General features: G+C 48.3%; 1 protein-coding gene across 5 annotated transcripts in view; it reads left to right on the forward strand.

Moving 5' to 3' along the window:
* The window catches only part of LOC103477507 (collagen alpha-6(VI) chain-like), a 54,322-nt gene that overhangs the window by 29,751 nt on the left and 5,403 nt on the right, over nt 1–19,168 (forward strand). For 2 of the 5 annotated variants that reach the window (XM_081597570.1, XM_081597572.1), the window contains 21 exons: nt 2,978–3,031; nt 3,137–3,208; nt 5,220–5,246; nt 5,350–5,394; nt 6,109–6,162; nt 6,275–6,337; nt 7,044–7,109; nt 10,485–10,538; nt 11,460–11,495; nt 11,567–11,629; nt 12,412–12,474; nt 12,617–12,679; nt 12,862–12,924; nt 13,862–13,912; nt 13,984–14,019; nt 14,088–14,150; nt 14,228–14,290; nt 14,368–14,403; nt 14,472–14,508; nt 14,588–14,599; nt 16,274–16,767. In XM_081597570.1, the coding sequence (XP_081453696.1) occupies nt 2,978–3,031; nt 3,137–3,208; nt 5,220–5,246; nt 5,350–5,394; nt 6,109–6,162; nt 6,275–6,337; nt 7,044–7,109; nt 10,485–10,538; nt 11,460–11,495; nt 11,567–11,629; nt 12,412–12,474; nt 12,617–12,679; nt 12,862–12,924; nt 13,862–13,912; nt 13,984–14,019; nt 14,088–14,150; nt 14,228–14,290; nt 14,368–14,403; nt 14,472–14,508; nt 14,588–14,599; nt 16,274–16,767 (1,515 nt within the window). Of the gene's footprint in view, nt 1–2,977; nt 3,032–3,136; nt 3,209–5,219; nt 5,247–5,349; nt 5,395–6,108; nt 6,163–6,274; nt 6,338–7,043; nt 7,110–10,484; nt 10,539–11,459; nt 11,496–11,566; nt 11,630–12,324; nt 12,475–12,616; nt 12,680–12,861; nt 12,925–13,861; nt 13,913–13,983; nt 14,020–14,087; nt 14,151–14,227; nt 14,291–14,367; nt 14,404–14,471; nt 14,509–14,587; nt 14,637–16,273; nt 16,768–19,168 lie in introns of those variants that run through there. The other 3 variants (XM_081597573.1, XM_081597571.1, XM_081597574.1) reach the window with 3 other exon arrangements.

A 19,168-nucleotide genomic window follows, 5' to 3' on the forward strand; every position in this document is an offset into this window, starting at 1 on the left:
GGCCTCGGATTTGGAGGCACTGAGCCTCATCCCGGCTGCGAACCGCTCCAGTGAGAGCTGCAGATCACGATCTGATGAAGCCAACAGGACCACATCATCCGCAAAAAGCAGAGATGCGATCCTAAGGCCACCAAAACGGATCCCCTCAACACCTCGGCTGCGCCTAGAAATTCTGTCCATAAAAGTAATGAACAGAATAGGTGACAAAGGGCAGCCTTGGCAGAGTCCAACTCTCACCGGAAACGAGCCCGACTTACTGCCGGCAATGCGGACCAGACTCTGACACCGGTCATACAGGGACCTGACAGCCCGTATCAAAGGGCCCGGTACCCCATACTCCCGGAGTACCCTCCACAGGGCCCCCCGAGGGACACGGTCGAACGCCTTCTCCAAGTCCACAAAACACATGTAGACTGGTTGGGCGAACTCCCAGAACCCTCCAGGACCTGCTGAGGGTGTAGAGCTGGTCCAGTGTTCCACGACCAGGACAAAAACCACACTGCTCTTCCTGAATCCGAGGTTCGACTATCCGACGGACCCTCCTCTCCAGGACCCCTGAATTGACCTTACCAGGGAGGCTTAAGAGTGTGACCCCCCTGTAATTGGAGCACACCCTCCGGTCCCCCTTTTTAAACAGGGGGACCACCACCCCAGTCTGCCAGTCCAGGGGAACTGCCCCCGATGTCCATGCGATATTGCAGAGTCGCGTGAGCCAACACAACCCTACAACATCCAGAGCCTTAAGGAACTCCGGGCGGATCTCATCCACCCCCGGAGCCCTGCCACCGAGGAGCTTTTTGACCACCTCGGCGACCTCGTGCCCAGAGACTGGAGAGCCCAACCCAGAGTCCCCAGAGTCCCCCACTAACGGGTTCGAGGATTGCCGCCTCGACAGGCACCAACAACCTTGCGGCCGCAGCTCCGATAGGCCGCCTCGGCAATGGAGGTACGGAACATGGTCCACTCAGATTCAATGTCCCCCACCTCCCCCGGAACGTGTTCGAAGTTCTGCCGGAGATGAGAGTTGAAGCTCCGTCTCACAGGGGACTCCGCCAGACGTTCCCAGCAGACCCTCACTACACGTTTGGGCCTGCCAGGTCTGATCAGCTTCCTCCCCCACCACCAGAGCCAACTCACCACCAGGTAGTGGTCAGTGGACAGCTCCGTGCCTCTCTTCACCCGAGTGTCCAAGACATACGGCCGCAGATCCGATGAAACGATGACAAAATCGATCATCGAACTGCGTCCTAGTGTGTCCTGGTGCCAAGTGCACATATGGACGCCCTTATGCCTGAACATGGTGTTCGTGATGGACAATCCATGACGAGCACAGAAGTCCAACAACAGAACACCGCTTGGGTTCAGATCGGGGGGGCCGTTCCTCCCAACCACACCTCTCCAGGTCTCACTGTCATTGCCCACGTGAGCGTTGAAGTCCCCCAGTAGAACAAGGGAGTCCCCAGGAGGGGCACTCTCCAGTACCCCCTCTAAGGACTCCAAGAATGGTGGGTAATCTTCTTGGAGTCCTTAGACTCCAAGAAGATTTGTCTGGTCAAGATTTGTCTGGTCCCTCACTTAGGACCTGTCTGCCTTGAGTGACCCTACCAGGGGCATAAAGCCCCAGACAGCATAGCTCCTAGGATCATTGGGACACTTAAACTCCTTCACCACGATAAGGTGGCAACCCAAGTCCAGGGTTGCCACCTTGGACTTGGATATTTCCAAAACGTTGGTGTTGGAAATATCCAAAACCAGCGTTTTGGATATTTCATATCCACGTAATGTGGAAAGGCTCATGTAAATGACAGAAACAATATTTTCTACCACAACGACACCCAATTCCAGCAACTAGATGAAAAAACATACATGGATGCTAAACACAGAAAACCAGAGAAGCACAAAGCAATGAGTGTTCAAGAAGTTACCTTTCAAGTTTAAAGCTCAAACTGCTCTTTCCAACAGTATCAGTGATCTGCATGCAAAACTCGCTGAACCAGCAGCTGGCGAAGAGGAAAGACGAAGCTCATTTCATGAAGCCCAAAACATAAAGAGTCCTACCTTTCCTGTTTTAGGGTTTTATTCCAGGTTGCAGAAAATATTTTCACTCGGCTCCTGTAATCTATGGATTACATTTTACATTTTAAAGACCAACATAAAAAAATACTACAATTATTAAATACAAAATAACACATTCAGGAAGAAGAAACACGTTTTCAATATCAAACTTTCCATAAAATAATACTAAGGTAATGTGTCAGAACAGGGTCATGTAATTACAACATGTCCTGTTTTCTGTGTCTTATTGATCTACAAACAACACAAAAGGCTCAGCGGACAGAAAATGACACAACAAAGCTGGTATAAAAACAAGAGGTCTCACTTCAACATAAACTGTACTGTGTCTAATATTTTTTGGTTAAAATGTGTTTGTTCTTTCTTCATTAAAGTTACTTTATTGGATAGAGTATCCAGAAATTGTACTCAAGTAAGAGTAGAAATAGTTTATAATAATATTACTCAACGCACAGAGCAGGAAAACTGAGTCTAGTTACAACTCACCTCTGAACACCGAAAACAACATCAGTAATCTTTTTAACAAGCTTAATGTGATACATTATATATGACTTAGTTATTACCTAGATCCACCAACATTACCTGACTTATTTAATTGGAAGAAACTGTGAAAAGGTTTTTTACCTTTTGCTGGCTGGTCGCTGACCCACAGGTGTAAGCCGCCGGTAGCGCGCGCGTACGCTCACGGTGCGTTTAAAGATGGCTCAGGAAAACACGTTACAGCATCTTAACAGCGGTTTGGGGAACCGGGAGCCCAGATACAGAGCGAACGGCAAACGTTACGCCTGTCTGACTCCACCCACTGGCACTGCGAGGAACCTGCAGCTGAGTTTCAGCGCTTCAGGTGTTCCCACCATCAAAACCTGCAGTTTCTGCCTCTGAGCTGCTCTGTGCTTCTCAACAGGGCTCGCCTGGTCCGAAGGGCCACGGCGGCTATCCTGGAGACGAAGGCTCTCATGTAAGTACGGATCTGCTCTGACACTATGCTGCTTTCAAAGACTGCTGTTTGTTTGGTCTAAATGAACTGTTCAGTTTGACGGCTCACCCGGTCTGGCTGCTGCAGGGCAGACGAGGGCCTCCGGGGCTGACGGGGCCCCAGGGCATCCAGGGATGTCCGGGAACCAGAGGACCGAAGGTACGGCGGGAAAAAACTGTAGGAAACTCTCTGCTGATTTAGGGTTTAGCTACTAAAGTATTCACACCCTTTCTCACATTACCAGGACTTTATGTGACACTAAATTAGAAATCTGACATTAATCTCTCAGTTGGTTCTGATAGTGAAAAAAAATCTAGATCGGTTATCAATGTGTCCGATTAATCAGGGCAGATCTAGTCAGCCTAGTTCTACGCTCTGTGTTGCGATCAAGTGTTTTATTTATTTATGTTAAAACATTGTACAGCATTTGATACAGCACCAGGGTCCCACTGCACTTTTTTGTTCCGTCACAGGTAAAATAGTACCTGTTATAATTTGACAGGTACTATTTTCAAATTCTAATCATATCAACATCGACCATTTAGCTTTAGTTAATATTCACCTAGCTGAACTGTGAATCCAGATCCCATCAAACATAATGAACACATCTAACTTTTCCTCCATAGTGACACAAACCCAATAACTTATAACTGAAACAAAAACTTAAATAATGTATAAACCAAACACTGAAGCTAGATTTTAGTTTAAATAAATGAGTTAAAAGAAAAATACCATTTTTAGCATTGAGATGCCATTTAGGCTCGGTAGCGTCGCTGATTAACTCTTTTTAGCACAACTTGAACATGAAGGACTCTCCCAGCGTCCAATCAGATCGTTGGGTTTTTGAAACAGAGGTTTACGTCTTTGTCGTCCATTGCTGTTGTTCACAGGCGTTGCTGAGGGTCAGACTTACAGGCGTACCAGAAACAATGGGAGTGTTGCATGTAACAAACAAGAAGTGATTAATTGGGTCACAATCTGTGGAATTAAAGTCTCAGGCTTAGTTGGAAGTTTTATGGATTTTCAGACGTAAGCTTTTTAAAACGTGAACTGTGTTAACACAGCCTTCCTCTCTGTGGTGTGTGCACTGCATGAAGGACCCAGCACTGTACAACTTTAAATGTGGTTGGAATAAATTACTTTGGTTTGTGAAAACTGAAACTGAGGCTGCCAACAAAGAGCTGGAGCCAAAAACAAACAGCTTGTTCTCACTGCAGCTGAAACCATCTCTTCCCACAAACCCTTCAGAGTTTTGGATTCTATCAGGGACGGCTGTAGCACTAATTTATTATAATCTACTATTTTTACAGATTATAGTGATATGAGCTGTTCTGGGAAAGATAAATGAGCCATTTTCTCCTATTGACGTGAAATTAGACAATCGTAAAACTTGGCTTGACATCAGTAGATTAGCACTAGATGTTAAATTAACTAAGAAGAAATTTAAAAGAAATTGCTGAGGAAACGACATTAAGTCTAGAAGTTTATTTATAAGGATTTAGGTCAAATTTACCATCCACTTATACTTTCCTATATATCCTAAGAATTAGTTTTTGGATCTGTTTAAATATATATACAGCAGTTACGTTTTTGTCATGTTTTTGTATTGTTGCTAACAAATTATTTGATGACTGGAATAATCAAAACAATCAATGCTAGCGCAGCTGCTAGCTACATCGCACTAGCATGCTAACACGCTAGCAGCAGTTAGCATCGCACACGGCATCGTTCTGAAGCAGCTGAAATCATAAATATGAAGGGATTTACCTTTCATATGCTTCTTAAGGTCCGTTTCTGGCTCATGGCTCAGCATTAACAGTTTTATTATACAGATCTACTTCTTATTGTCCCACTTCTGCTCCGATGGATGTCCGCCATTTTATTTACACGTTGTAAAAATGTAAAGGTCTGTTTTAGTCTGCTTAAAAACTAGTTTGCAAAAACAAACTCTCATTTCAAAGACCAGATTTATCATATCCAGTTGAAACTGCGCTGCATCTGTATTTCAGAGTTAACCTACTGACACAGGAATGTATTAATTTAAACAGTTTTCTGGTGTGTGGAGATGTGAGTTAAACGTTTAGCTCTGTGCAGCTGCTCCCAGTTTCCTGTTTATTCATTGCACTTTGAGCGAACGTTGTTCTCATGGATGTTTTGTTTCCTTTGGCAGGGATCTCACAGCTTCTCTGGAGACAGGGCGAGTCACTGAGCTCTGCTGGAATGAGTGTTTATGATAACAATTCATTGAATGCATGTAAAGTGTAGGATTTGGGGATTTGCTGACTGTTTCTGTGCTGCAGGGTGAAGATGGAGAAGATGGACTGAGTGGGGTGGATGGAGAACAGGTAGGAATTTATGTTTCTCCATAAATTCAAACTTTGCTTGTTTATTCATGCATAAATTAACTTATTTTACTAATTAAAGTCGTGTAGAGATACACAGGGATATATTTCATGGTTTTATTCATGTTAATTTGGTGATTAAATCTCACTTCTAACACAAATCCATAATTTAGTTTCTTATGCATTCAGGATATGACATCAGACCAATGAATAAATGAGACCTTTATGCCACTGACACCTTCTGTTGGCCGTTCACAGAGTGCTGCATCCAAGCATGATAATGGAAGGTTTAGTGGAAGAAAAACTCAGCAAATGCCATTTATGCCACCGCTGAGTAGCAGTAACACACTAGTGTGTCACTAGTGTGTTACTAGAGACACACTAGTGACAGGAAGCTGGGGGCGGGATCTTGGTGCGTGACGTCACGCTGCAGCTTCACTTCAGAGACAGATCAGGATAACCTATCAGCTAAATGTCAGACGTAGCATCTGCTTCGTGTCCTTAAACAATGAGTGTCAGGATAGCGACTAGCATGGCTCTGTAGTTGTTCTGTTTGGAAACCACAGTGTACTGAAGGCGGCGCTGTGAGGGAGATGATTTCAGACGTTATCTGTCAGTCCTGAACTCCTGCAGAGCCAGAAACTGTAGATGTGAAGCTGCAGCAGCAAGATGGAGGTCTTACCGCCGTAAACTCAGCTTTCTTCTTCTTCTTCTTAGGGAACGGAGGGGGTTGATGGGATGAAAGGACAGAAAGGAGATCCTGGGAGTCAGGTAAAAACCCATGATTCTCCAACCGCAGCTGTACAGTCTGACATTTCAGGCCTCAGACTCTGAGAAGCCTTTTGTTGATTATGGGCTCTACAGACTAACCTGTCCTCCTCAGGGAATCCCAGGGATCAGAGGCGAGGAAGGACTGAAAGGAGACCGAGGCCTGAGAGGAGATCCGGTAAGTGGTTTCTTCTGCTGGAGCTGAATATGAAGCCTCATTCCCACTCCGCCTCCTGGAGCCAGCGTGTCGCTGTTATCAGCCCGGATCAGCAGCGGCCCAGTTGATCCGGCGCCACAACAAGCAGCTCCGAGTCCAGCAGTCAGTCAGAAAATGTTTGGCCTGGAGCCAAAACTAAACACCATGAGCTTCACTGCACCAACCCGGGAACCCGTACAGAACCCATCCAGAACCCGGGAACCCGCCCAGAACCCGGGAACCCGCCCAGAACCCGTCCAGAACCCGGGAACCCGCCCAGAACCCGGGAACCCATCCAGAACCCGGGAACCCGTTACACAAGCTCAAATTCCCTCTGAAAATCTGTAAAACATGCTAAAATAAACTTTCCTTGTTGCTTCCTGCTAGAAATATATATTATCTGGCCTTGAATGTTCAGGAAGGTAATTAAAGGGCCGGCGCACGGTTCATAAACACAGCAGGAGGCCAGGCAGCGGGACGCTCTCCTTCTGGCAGCTCGTACTTCATCCAGGCTGAAGCGGCTCAGATGTGTAAATCCTCTCAGGACAAATGTAAATGTTTGGACTCTAAAGGAGGTTTAAGCCTGAATTAGTCTGAAAACTGACTCTTTACATCAACAAAACCTGAATCTGACGGAGCCAGAGGCTTCAGAGCGGACGCTTCCTCACCGAACATCTTTATTCAACAGGGCGAGCCGGGGCGCGACAACCTGACACCAGGACCCGGAGGAGAACCTGGCAACCAGGGCGACCCGGTAAGAAACGTCTCATCATCAGCCCAACATGCAGGTCAAAGGTTCAGTGGAAGGATGACCTCTGAAAGCTTCTGCTGACAGCCAGAGATGCCCTGTGGTGAGAGGAATCTGTGAATCCTGCAGGTCGGTCCCGTTTGGTCTGAATGCGTGTTTTAAGGGTTGCCATGGTTTCAGAGTCGGGCTGTAGACGCTGCAGCCAGAGACAGTGGGGCTTGGCTCTCCATCTGGAGTCTGGCTGCAGAAACCCGGAGCAGCCAGTTACTGTGACTCAGGCTAAAGATATTCTGCTGCTGTGAAACTGGGACAGGCTGGAGCAATGAGGACCGTCTGGTTCAGGGAGCTCGTTACAGGAATAATTCAGGCAAACTGGACTCAGACAGGCCTCAGTGGGACTGGATCCCGTTAAACAACACGGAGTCTGTTCTGCCATGAAATCACAGGAAAAAACTGAACAAATACAGATCCGACGATCATCAGCTGATCCAAATCTGGGACAGTGGTTCTGACCGGACGCCTGTTCAGGAGACGTTCAATCAAATATCGACTAATTTCTCATTGTTTTACTGAAACCTGAATAAAAATTAATCAGTTGGCGGCTGTGATTGGCGGCGCCTGTTGCCGTGGCAACATCCAGCGCAGTGAAAACAGCCTGTGATTGGCGGCGCCTGTTGCCGTGGCAACATTCAGCGCAGTGAAAACAGCCTGTGATTGGCGGCGCCTGTTGCCGTGGCAACATTCAGTGCAGTGAAAACAGCCTGTGCTTGGCGGCGCCTGTTGCCGTGGCAACATTCAGCGCAGTGAAAACAGCCTGTGATTGGCGGCGCCTGTTGCCGTGGCAACATTCAGCGCAGTGAAAACAGCCTCTGATTGGCGGCGCCTGTTGCCGTGGCAACATTCACCATAGTGAAAACAGCCTGTGAATGGCGGCGCCTGTTGCCGTGGCAACATTCACCATAGTGAAAACAGCCTGTGATTGGCGGCGCCTGTTGCCGTGGCAACATTCACCATAGTGAAAACAGCCTGTGATTGGCGGTGCCTGTTGCCGTGGCAACATTCACCATAGTGAAAACAGCCTGTGATTGGCGGTGCCTGTTGCCGTGGCAACATTCACCATAGTGAAAACAGCCTGTGATTGGCGGCGCCTGTTGCCGTGGCAACATTCACCATAGTGAAAACAGCCTGTGATTGGCGGCGCCTGTTGCCGTGGCAACATTCACCATAGTGAAAACAGCCTGTGATTGGCGGCGCCTGTTGCCGTGGCAACATTCACCATAGTGAAAACAGCCTGTGATTGGCGGCGCCTGTTGCCGTGGCAACATTCACCATAGTGAAAACAGCCTGTGAATGGCGGCGCCTGTTGCCGTGGCAACATTCACCATAGTGAAAACAGCCTGTGAATGGCGGCGCCTGTTGCCGTGGCAACATTCACCATAGTGAAAACAGCCTGTGATTGGCGGCGCCTGTTGCCGTGGCAACATTCACCATAGTGAAAACAGCCTGTGATTGGCGGTGCCTGTTGCCGTGGCAACATTCACCATAGTGAAAACAGCCTGTGATTGGCGGTGCCTGTTGCCGTGGCAACATTCACCATAGTGAAAACAGCCTGTGATTGGCGGCGCCTGTTGCCGTGGCAACATTCACCATAGTGAAAACAGCCTGTGATTGGCGGCGCCTGTTGCCGTGGCAACATTCACCATAGTGAAAACAGCCTGTGATTGGCGGCGCCTGTTGCCGTGGCAACATTCACCATAGTGAAAACAGCCTGTGATTGGCGGCGCCTGTTGCCGTGGCAACATTCACCATAGTGAAAACAGCCTGTGAATGGCGGCGCCTGTTGCCGTGGCAACATTCACCATAGTGAAAACAGCCTGTGAATGGCGGCGCCTGTTGCCGTGGCAACATTCACCATAGTGAAAACAGCCTGTGATTGGCGGCGCCTGTTGCCGTGGCAACATTCACCATAGTGAAAACAGCCTGTGATTGGCGGCGCCTGTTGCCGTGGCAACATTCACCATAGTGAAAACAGCCTGTGATTGGCGGCGCCTGTTGCCGTGGCAACATTTACCGTAGTGAAAACAGCCTGTGATTGGCGGCGCCTGTTGCCGTGGCAACATTCACCATAGTGAAAACAGCCTGTGATTGGCGGCGCCTGTTGCCGTGGCAACATTCAGCGCAGTGAAAACAGCCTGTGATTGGCGGCACCTGTTGCCGTGGCAACATTTACTGTAGTGAAAACAGCCTGTGATTGGCGGTGCCTGTTGCCGTGGCAACATTCACCATAGTGAAAACAGCCTGTGATTGGCGGCGCCTGTTGCCGTGGCAACATTCAGCGCAGTGAAAACAGCCTGTGATTGGCGGCACCTGTTGCCGTGGCAACATTTACTGTAGTGAAAACAGCCTGTGATTGGCGGTGCCTGTTGCCGTGGCAACATTCACCATAGTGAAAACAGCCTGTGATTGGCGGCGCCTGTTGCCGTGGCAACATTCAGCGCAGTGAAAACAGCCTGTGATTGGCGGCGCCTGTTGCCGTGGCAACATTTACTGTAGTGAAAACAGCCTGTGATTGGCGGTGCCTGTTGCCGTGGCAACATTCACCATAGTGAAAACAGCCTGTGATTGGCGGCGCCTGTTGCCGTGGCAACATTCACCGTAGTGAAAACAGCCTGTGCTTGGCGGCGCCTGTTGCCGTGGCAACATTCACCATAGTGAAAACAGCCTGTGAATGGCGGCGCCTGTTGCCGTGGCAACATTCACCATAGTGAAAACAGCCTGTGAATGGCGGCGCCTGTTGCCGTGGCAACATTCAGCTCAGTGAAAACAGCCTGTGATTGGCGGCACCTGTTGCCGTGGCAACATTCACCATAGTGAAAACAGCCTGTGATTGGCGGCGCCTGTTGGCAGCGCAGTGAAAACTTAAAGGCTGTTTCTGCGTGACAGAGCAGCGATCTGGTTTTATTTCCCATCCTGCCTGGTAACGGATCCCTATTGGCTGATCAGGATCCTCCATGATGAAGAGATTATTCGACATCCTGTTTTTAATCTGTTCTTCAGCTGCTTGGACTGAACAAACTCTTCCATGTTTCTCTGGCAGGACGTGAATTTATACGACTTCTTTATTAAACTACACATTTCCTGTCTATTCATAATGACGTCGGCCATCTTTAGCCGATCTCAGCAGATCCGACGTGTTTGGGAGGGATTGAGTTTCCCTGGATTAACATCGTGATCTGATCTGAGGCCTGAAGTGGAGCATTAGGAACCAGAACCAGGCCATCGTTACCGGGTTCTGGTTACCAGCAGCTGGGCCTCTGGTCCGGATCCAGAGGTTTTGCACATCTGGTCGCTCTTCTCATGCGGCTGCGTTTCCATTCCCAGGGGACGCCTGGACGGCAGGGACGTCCCGGGACGGACGGAGTGGACGGGAACCCGGTGAGTCTCCTAACGCCGCAGAACCCGGCGGGATCCCGACCCAACGCTGACCCACAGCTGAGCTTCTGTTAAAGTTACATCACTAATTAAACACTGATTTAATCATTATGTGCTTCAGAGCAGCCAGATGTCCCTTCACCAATCACTGTTCTGTTCTGTTCTGATTGGTTAGCCAGCACAGTCTGGTTCAGACCAATCATAGCAACCAGAGCAGCGTTAGCTCCGCCCACTGCACATGAGGAATCATGTCCGACTGCAGATAATCAGCACAAATAAAAGGGTCAAATTATTGTTTAATGTTTAGTTTCCTGTTTTAAACTATGTAATGACAATTGTTTAATCGTTTATTGGTTTATTTATTAAGTTGTGTTTATTTTGGAACAAAAGGAAATCGACTCATCATCTTACGCTAAATTTAGCATGTTAGCATTAGCAGAGCTAACTGTTTGGCAGTGAATGCTAGTACCTTCAAAGAGTAATTTAAGAATGTCCAGTAGCAGTCAGTGTTACAGTGAATCTGAAGTGGCCTCTGACTGAAGACTGTTGCTATATAACATTTTCATTAGCCATCGTGGCATGCTAACAGTTCAGCATCCAGGAAGCAGAGAGACGATGCTCTGCTAATCCACCTCCTTTGCTTTTGCTGCTCCTCTTAAAATCTCTAAAGAGGAGACGAAGGTTCACCTTCCTCCTCCTCTCTCTGCATCCATGAAGCCTCCTTCCCAACTTCTCTGGATCTGGGGTCAGAGGTCAGGGGCTATTTGAGCTTTTAAAGAAGCTAATCAGCCGCGCCCAAGTGTAAAAAAACGACACCTTGTTGCCATGGTTACTGCAGCACCAGGGAGACTAGAGGTCAGAACAGAAACCGTAAAGTCTCAGGTTGATGCGTCAGTAGATGACGAGTTGCTCTCTGCGCCGCAGGGTCGGGACGGGAGACGAGGCGCCAGCGGCTCCACGGTAGGAGAACAAACAAACCGCCGCCATGTTGACTGCTGAGCTGCGCTCAGCGTGTGACCTGCTCTCTGCAGGGCGCACCTGGAGACGAAGGGAGACGAGGACCACCAGGTGTGCCAGGAGCTTCAGGTCCAAAGGTAGGAATGACCCCACCTCAACTTCACCTGCCAGACTGCTAACTGCTAACGCTTCCTGCTAACACTTCATGCTAACTGCTAACACTTCCTGCTAACTGCTAACGCTTCCTGCTAACACTTCCTGCTAACTGCTAACACTTCCTGCTAACTGCTAACACTTCCTGCTAACTGCTAACGCTTCCTGCTAACTGCTTCCTGCTAACTGCTAACACTTCCTTCTAACTGCTAACGCTTCCTGCTAACTGCTAACACTTCCTGCTAACTGCTTACGCTTCCTGCTAACACTTCCTGCTAACTGCTAACACTTCCTTCTAACTGCTAACGCTTCCTGCTAACTGCTAACACTTCCTGCTAACTGCTTACGCTTCCTGCTAACACTTCCTGCTAACTGCTAACACTTCCTTCTAACTGCTAACGCTTCCTGCTAACTGCTAATGCTAACTGCTAACACTTCCTGCTAACTGCTTACGCTTCCTGCTAACTGCTTACACTTTCTGCTAACACTTCCTGCTAACTGCTAACACTCGGCTCCCAGCAGCTGTTTGGAGCTGTTGGCCTAATTCAGTTAGCTTTATTTAGTTTTTACAGTGTGTTTGCTTGTTTTTATTAGTTATCATAAGCTAAATATTGTTGCGTTCTAGTTTGGTTCTTATTAGTCGTAGTGTTTCTTTTTCCATACCTTCGTTTATTTTTAGGTGCAGAATTCAAAAACCTGCAGAGTGTAGAACAAAGAAACTCTGAGGGTTCTGGTTCCAGTTCTGGTTCTGATTCTGGTTCTGCAGGGACCCAGAGGGACCAGAGGCCTGCAGGGACCAAAAGGGATGCTGGGGTTTCCTGGACGGCAGGTAAGAATCAGTTCGTGTTCATAGTTCACACACTGGTTCAGCCTCCTGACCTTCAACCTTCTAACCGAGGATGAGCTTCAGGCTCTGACCTCTGACCCTGGGCTGTCAGGGTCAGATTTAAGGTTCTGGTGATTCCCTGCAGGGTGACCCGGGACGCGCTGGAGGACCGGGAGGCGGAGGACGACCCGGTGCCAACGGACAGAAGGTAGGCAGCATCCTGACCCGGGTCAGAACATCCGATGGGTCTGGTTCTGTCTGTACCTGAGCTGAGCTTTCGCTGCGGTTCCCATGGAAACAATCAATGTGGAGAAACAGATTTAGTTTATGGTCTGGATATGGAAAGAGATGCATTATAAACATGGCTGCTTCCTTCCTGATCTGTTTCAGGGCCAGCCTGGAGAGCCGGGCCCCCAGGGGGCAGCGGGGCCGCGGGGGCCCCTGGGGCCGCCGGTAAGCAGCCGGGCGGGGACCGCCTGCAGCTGGATCACTCAGGAAGCTAAACGCTTAGCCTCAAGCTAAATATTCAGTGGATTTAGCAGGCAACCAAAATATTTAGTACTTAGTTCATGTAGAAGAAGCAGCTTTTCAAACTAAATACTCAGCTTTTTAGGCTGAGGCTAAATAGTTAGCTTAAAGAAATATTTAGCTTTTCAGCTAAATATTTAGCTTAGAGCTAAGTATTTATCTTGAGGTCATATAGATGGCTCGCTAACTAAATATTTATTTTGTAATGAATTAATTAGCTTGCTAGCTAGCTGAATATTTAGCATGAGGCTAAATACTCAGCTCGCTAACTAAATATTTATTTTGTAATGAATTAATTAGCTTGCTAGCTGAATATTTAGCATGAGGCTAAATACTCAGCTCGCTAACTAAATATTTATTTTGTAATGAATTAATTAGCTTGCTAGCTGAATATTTAGCATGAGGCTAAATACTCAGCTCGCTAACTAAATATTTATTTTGTAATGAATTAATTAGCTTGCTAGCTGAATATTTAGCATGAGGCTAAATACTCAGCTAGCTAACTAAATATTTATTTTGTAATGAATTATTTGGCTTGCTAGCTGAGTATTTAGCATGAAGCTAAATACTCAGCTAGCAAGCTAAATATTTAGTTTGAAACTGTGACATAATGACTCTTGTGGTATAATTGAATTAACATGTGATGATTGTTATTTTGTGGCTGCGGTTCTACGAACCGCCTGCAGTCCGGTTCCGGTTCAACCAGAACCCGGATGATTCCTGGCACCATTTTCTTCAGGAATCTTATCGATGTCGGTTCTGACTGGGTCAGAACCAGTGAGCAGCAGAACCTGCTGCCGGGTTTCTGCTGCGTTCAGGTGTGCAGTGGGCGGGTTTCCTGCTCCACCTGTCTGTGTTTCAGGGTGAGGAAGGGCGAGACGCTGCAGGACCTCCAGGACCCGCAGGGGCAAAGGTAACCTAAAGGTCAGAGTTCATCCTCAGGTTTCCACCAGCTCAGCTGATTTCACCTTTCGTAATCCTCAGGGGTCGGATGGTTTCCCTGGTTACCCCGGTCCGTCGGTGAGTCCCGTCCCGACCAGGTGAGCGGTTCAGGAGACCCGGCGGGTCACAGTGTTCTGTGTGTTCAGGGTCCGAAGGGAGAGAAGGGAACCAGAGGATTTCCGGGGGGCAGAGGGAGCCGAGGTCGAGAGGTCAGTGAGTTCTCCGCTGTTCTCAGAGGAAACCCGAGATGTAGCTCTAAAAGCAGCCGACCCGTTTGGCTTCACAGGGAAACTCGGGCGGAACCGGACAGCCCGGCGAGCCCGGAGAGCCCGGATTCCCCGGACGCAGAGTGAGTCCGAGCTTCCCTCTTGAGTCTGGACATTGCCATGGAAACCAAACTCTGACCTTTGCACTTCCTGTTGGCAGGGCCGGCGAGGCGCTCCTGGAAACGCAGGACAAACTGTAAGTGCACCTGAATGCAGCAGCTGCTGCTGCCAGGCTGACGTCTAAACGTCTTGGTGTCGTTTCAGGAGTGCGAGCTGATCTCCTACATCAGGGACCACTGTGGTAGGTCCGCCAGAACCCATCCGAACCGGGACAAGCCTTAAAACCTTCCTCTCTCAGCTCCTCTCCTCTTCCTCCTCAGCTTGTTCCCACGGTACGTATCTCTGCCGGGTGTCACCAGAACAGCAGCAGTGAGTAAAAACGTTTCTCAGGAAACTCAGGATTCAGGTTTTTCATCAGAAAAACTCCAATAAACCAGATTTTCTATGGAAGGAAACACAGCAGGGGGTGTGCAGTCCCTCAGGAAGACACCAGAACCAGAACCAGAACCTGAACCTGAACCAGGACCAGAACCACAACCTGAACCAGGACCAGAACCAGAACCAGACCCAGAACCAGAACCAGAACCAGAACCTGAACCTGAACCAGAACCAGAACCTGAACCAGAACCTGAACCTGAACCAGGACCAGAACCACAACCTGAACCAGGACCAGAACCAGAACCAGACCCAGAACCAGAACCTGAACCAGACCCAGAACCTGAACCAGAACCAGACCCAGAACCTGAACCAGAACCAGAACCTGAACCAGACCCAGAACCTGAACCTGAACCAGACCCAGAACCAGAACCTGAACCACAACCACAACCAGAACCTGAACCAGAACCTGAACCAGAACCAGACCCAGAACCTGAACCAGACCCAGAACCTGAACCAGACCCAGAACCTGAACCACAACCACAACCAGAACCTGAACCAGAACCTGAACCAGAACCAGAACCAGAACCTGAACCAGAACCTGAACCAGAACCTGCGCCTCCTGGACGCTGCAGCTGTGGTTTGATGCCTTCATTATTCCTGTGGAGGGAAATTTGTTCCAACAGCAGCAGAAAAGAATCCCTGACGTTTGAGAAGCATCAGTTTCAGAGTTCAGCCTGAGAATGAAGGAAACTCACATCATTATGTGATAAAAACGGAGAAAAAGCCGAATCATTTGAAGTGGCTTCGTTCTTGTGATTAAAACTTAAAATGGGCTGAAGCAGGAAGAAGAAATAATCCGTCAGGTTTTGGCAAAATGTTGGAGATATTCCAGATTCTAGCGGACAAAAAAAGTTTTAATATTTCAAAAACTCTGAAATGACCAAACAAACATTACAACATTCCAGCTTCCTAGCTGAATAATGCTGAGTGAGTCTGGGTGGCCGGCTCTGTGGACCCGGTTCTACTGGACCCAGAACATCTGCTCCTCCTCCAGCTGCTCTGAGTCAAACCAGCCTGTTCCCCTCCTGGCCTGTGGGGGCGCTGCACCAAGAACCACTGAAGGAAACGACACAGAAACCTCTGAAGACACTGAGAGCAACTTCCTTCTTCACCAGATGGAAACAAGATGGAGGATTTTAGCGGCTGGAGGATTTCTCTTTAGGCTAAAGACCAGGAGCCATTTCTGCTGCTAGCGCTAGGCTAGCATGTTAGCTTTGGTTGGATTTACCCAGAATGCCCTGCGCTGTAGTCCACTTCCTGCTTTTGTAGCGGTCTGTGGTCCGCTTGGCATTCAAACCGAACCCAGACCGAGATTTGGAGGACCAGAGGTCAGAGGTCAATAAGTGTTCACACCTCACCACCGAACCGGACTTTGACTAGGCAAACAGACTGATCGGGGCTGTGAATGAACCCTAACTGGTCAGATCTGGGTTTCCGGGACAGAACCGCCTCTGGTCCATCTTTGTCCTCATCGTCTCTGTCTTCTGCAGGATGTCCTGCTGTGGTTCTGGTTCTGCCAGACGGTTCCTCTGGTTCTGTTGGGTCTAAGGCTGGTCTCCCTCCCTCAGATCCGCCCCGCTGCCCCGCCGTCCCCACTGAGCTGGTCTTCGCCCTGGACATGTCGGAGGACGTGACGTCGGCGGACTTCGAGGACCAGCGGCGGGCCGTCCTCTCCCTGCTGCAGGACGTCAACATGGCGGAGAGCAACTGTCCGGCCGGCGCGCGCGTGTCGGTGGTGGCGTTCAGCCGGCACACCCGCCACCTGATCCGCCTGCAGGAGCACCGCCGCAGGGCGCCGCTGCTGGAGGCGGTGCAGAGCCTGGCCTGGGAGCGCACCGCCGAGCGCCGCCACCTCGGCGCCGCCATGCTGTTCGTGGGCCGGAACGTCTTCAAGCGGGTCCGGCCCGGGAAGACGACCCGAAAGGTGGCCGTGTTCTTCGCCGGCGGCCAGACGCAGGACCCCGACGACGTTCTGACCGCCGTGATGGAGCTCCGGGCGCAGAACGTCGCTTCCGCCGTCATCGCTCTGAGGAACGCGCCCAGGATCAGCCGGGCCTTGGAGGTGGGTCGGGTTCTGGAAGGGGGGCCACCTTTCGGATCCAAATAAGGGACGCCCCCCACAGCGCGGCGCCCTGGGCCGCTGCAGCAGTGGTTTTAGAAAGTGATTCCTGGAGCAATCGGTCATTTTAGAGGTCAGTTAGTTCCTCAGAGCTGCAGAGTTTCACGTTTCAGATACTGAGTAACCATCTCAACACCTGATTTGATCCCAGCGGGTCCTCAGACAGCCAGGAGGGGGAAAGTTATGTGAACCACCTGCTTCTGTAAAGAGTTTTACCTAAATATTTGTAGAAATAAGGAGCTGGTTGCAGACAGACTTACCACACGGGCCGGGATGGTCGCTGTTTTTCATGGCAACACTTAGAAACAGAATTAAAACAACAGAGCAATATCTCATCAGTGAGCCGAAGAGCCACTTTCTGCAGATCCCGGATGGAAAGTCTGATGCTGTTCAGCAGCTCACAGTGAAGCACGATACATTTTAATTCATTGTTGAAGTAAAACTGTGACATAGACATTTATTTAGTATAACTTCTTTGGTTCCTCGTTGGCCCCCGTCTAGATCCGCCCCTGGGCTGCAGGTCTGCTGCATTAATAATACATTAAATGACCACTGAACAATGAATTCATGAAATATGTCAACATTTCAAAATAAAAGCCCTAGTAAACCTTTTAAGGTAGGAAATATTTATGTGTTTCCTGTTAAGCTAATATATAATTTGTTCTTTAAATGACCATTTGTATTATTGTGGCTGATATTATTATTCATTAAATAATCAATCTGATATTGTCGACTAAAAGCACAATGAGAAACTGAATCAATAATCAATAATAAAATGTTCTGTATCATGACTGATCCGTCTCCAGGCAACCAGAACAGCGCCGGGCCGTTCTGGGTCCTTTAGCCGCCATTTAGCCGACCTTAAGATCTCCTGTTTTATTTTTATTATTATTGTTACGTGTGTGAAAGGCGTGTTTATCGGACATTTATAGACATACGGGATGGTGACCACCCCAGGTTCTGACCAGGATCAGCGGTGACCTTTGAACCCTTCCCAGGTCTCTGCTGACGTGTTTTAACACAAACTTGTTTCCTCCGGTAAACGGATTGAATTGCAGAGCGTCTGCTGATCCGCTAGCAGTGGAGCTAACTTAGCTAGCAGTGGAGCTAATCTAGCTAGCAGTGGAGCTAACTTAGCTAGCAGTGGAGCTAACTTAGCTAGCAGTGGAGCTAACCTAGCTAGCAGTGGAGCTAACTTAGCTAGCAGTGGAGCTAATTAATTTTTCTAAAGTGATAATTTATGTGGCTGTTTTGTGTTGACGTTTAGAATTTAATAAATTAGACGTTCATGCTCTTATTTTGAAGTCTGCTCACGCAGCAGTTCTGTTTCCTCACTTTCTCTCTCAGTTCAGCCAGTAGCTTTATTTAAAAAAAGAAACATTTTAAATGGCCCAAACTAGCCATGAATTGACAAATTACCAAAACTAAAAAACCTATGGAATAATTACCTAAATGTGTCATTTTGTTTAACTACAAATGCACAAATAATTCATTAAATCATGAAATATTTATATTTAGAATAAAATAAAATGAATTCAGCATTTAATCTGGACTTTAGGAACTCTAGAATCTGATACATAAATCAAGATCAGATCTGCTTCATATCTCAGCTCTATAATCCCAGATCTAGGTTTTGCAGATGTTTGTGGTTAGCGCCGCTAAAGCTAACATGACCTCACATCTGTTCTTTAATCTGCGCATTGCTTCACGTATCATGTTCAACTTTAAACAGTAAAATCATTTTTCTACTGAAGTAAATCAAGAGGAGAGAAAAATGGTCCCAGTTTGACTTTCGCTGCTGTTTCCTGTCGTTCTTCGTTCTGTCGGTTTGGTTCTTCATGTTGTCGGTTTGGTTCTTCATGCTGTCGGTTTGGTTCTTCGTTCTGTCGGTTTGGTTCTTCATGCTGTCGGTTTGGTTCTTCGTTCTGTCGGTTTGGTTCTTCATTCTGTCGGTTTGGTTCTTCGTTCTGTCGGTTTGGTTCTTCGTTCTGTCGGTTTGGTTCTTCGTTCTGTCGGTTTGGTTCTTCGTTCTGTCGGTTTGGTTCTTCGTTCTGTCGGTTTGGTTCTTCATGCTGTCGGTTTGGTTCTTCGTTCTGTCGGTTTGGTTCTTCATTCTGTCGGTTTGGTTCTTCATTCTGTCGGTTTGGTTCTTCGTTCTGTCGGTTTGGTTCTTCGTTCTGTCGGTTTGGTTCTTCGTTCTGTCGGTTTGGTTCTTCATGCTGTCGGTTTGGTTCTTCGTTCTGTCGGTTTGGTTCTTCATTCTGTCGGTTTGGTTCTTCATTCTGTCGGTTTGGTTCTTCGTTCTGTCGGTTTGGTTCTTCGTTCTGTCGGTTTGGTTCTTCGT

This window comes from Poecilia reticulata, chromosome 16 (genome assembly GCF_904066995.2).
Source record: "Poecilia reticulata chromosome 16, P_reticulata-male-v2, whole genome shotgun sequence".
NCBI classification, from domain to species: Eukaryota; Metazoa; Chordata; class Actinopteri; order Cyprinodontiformes; family Poeciliidae; genus Poecilia; species Poecilia reticulata.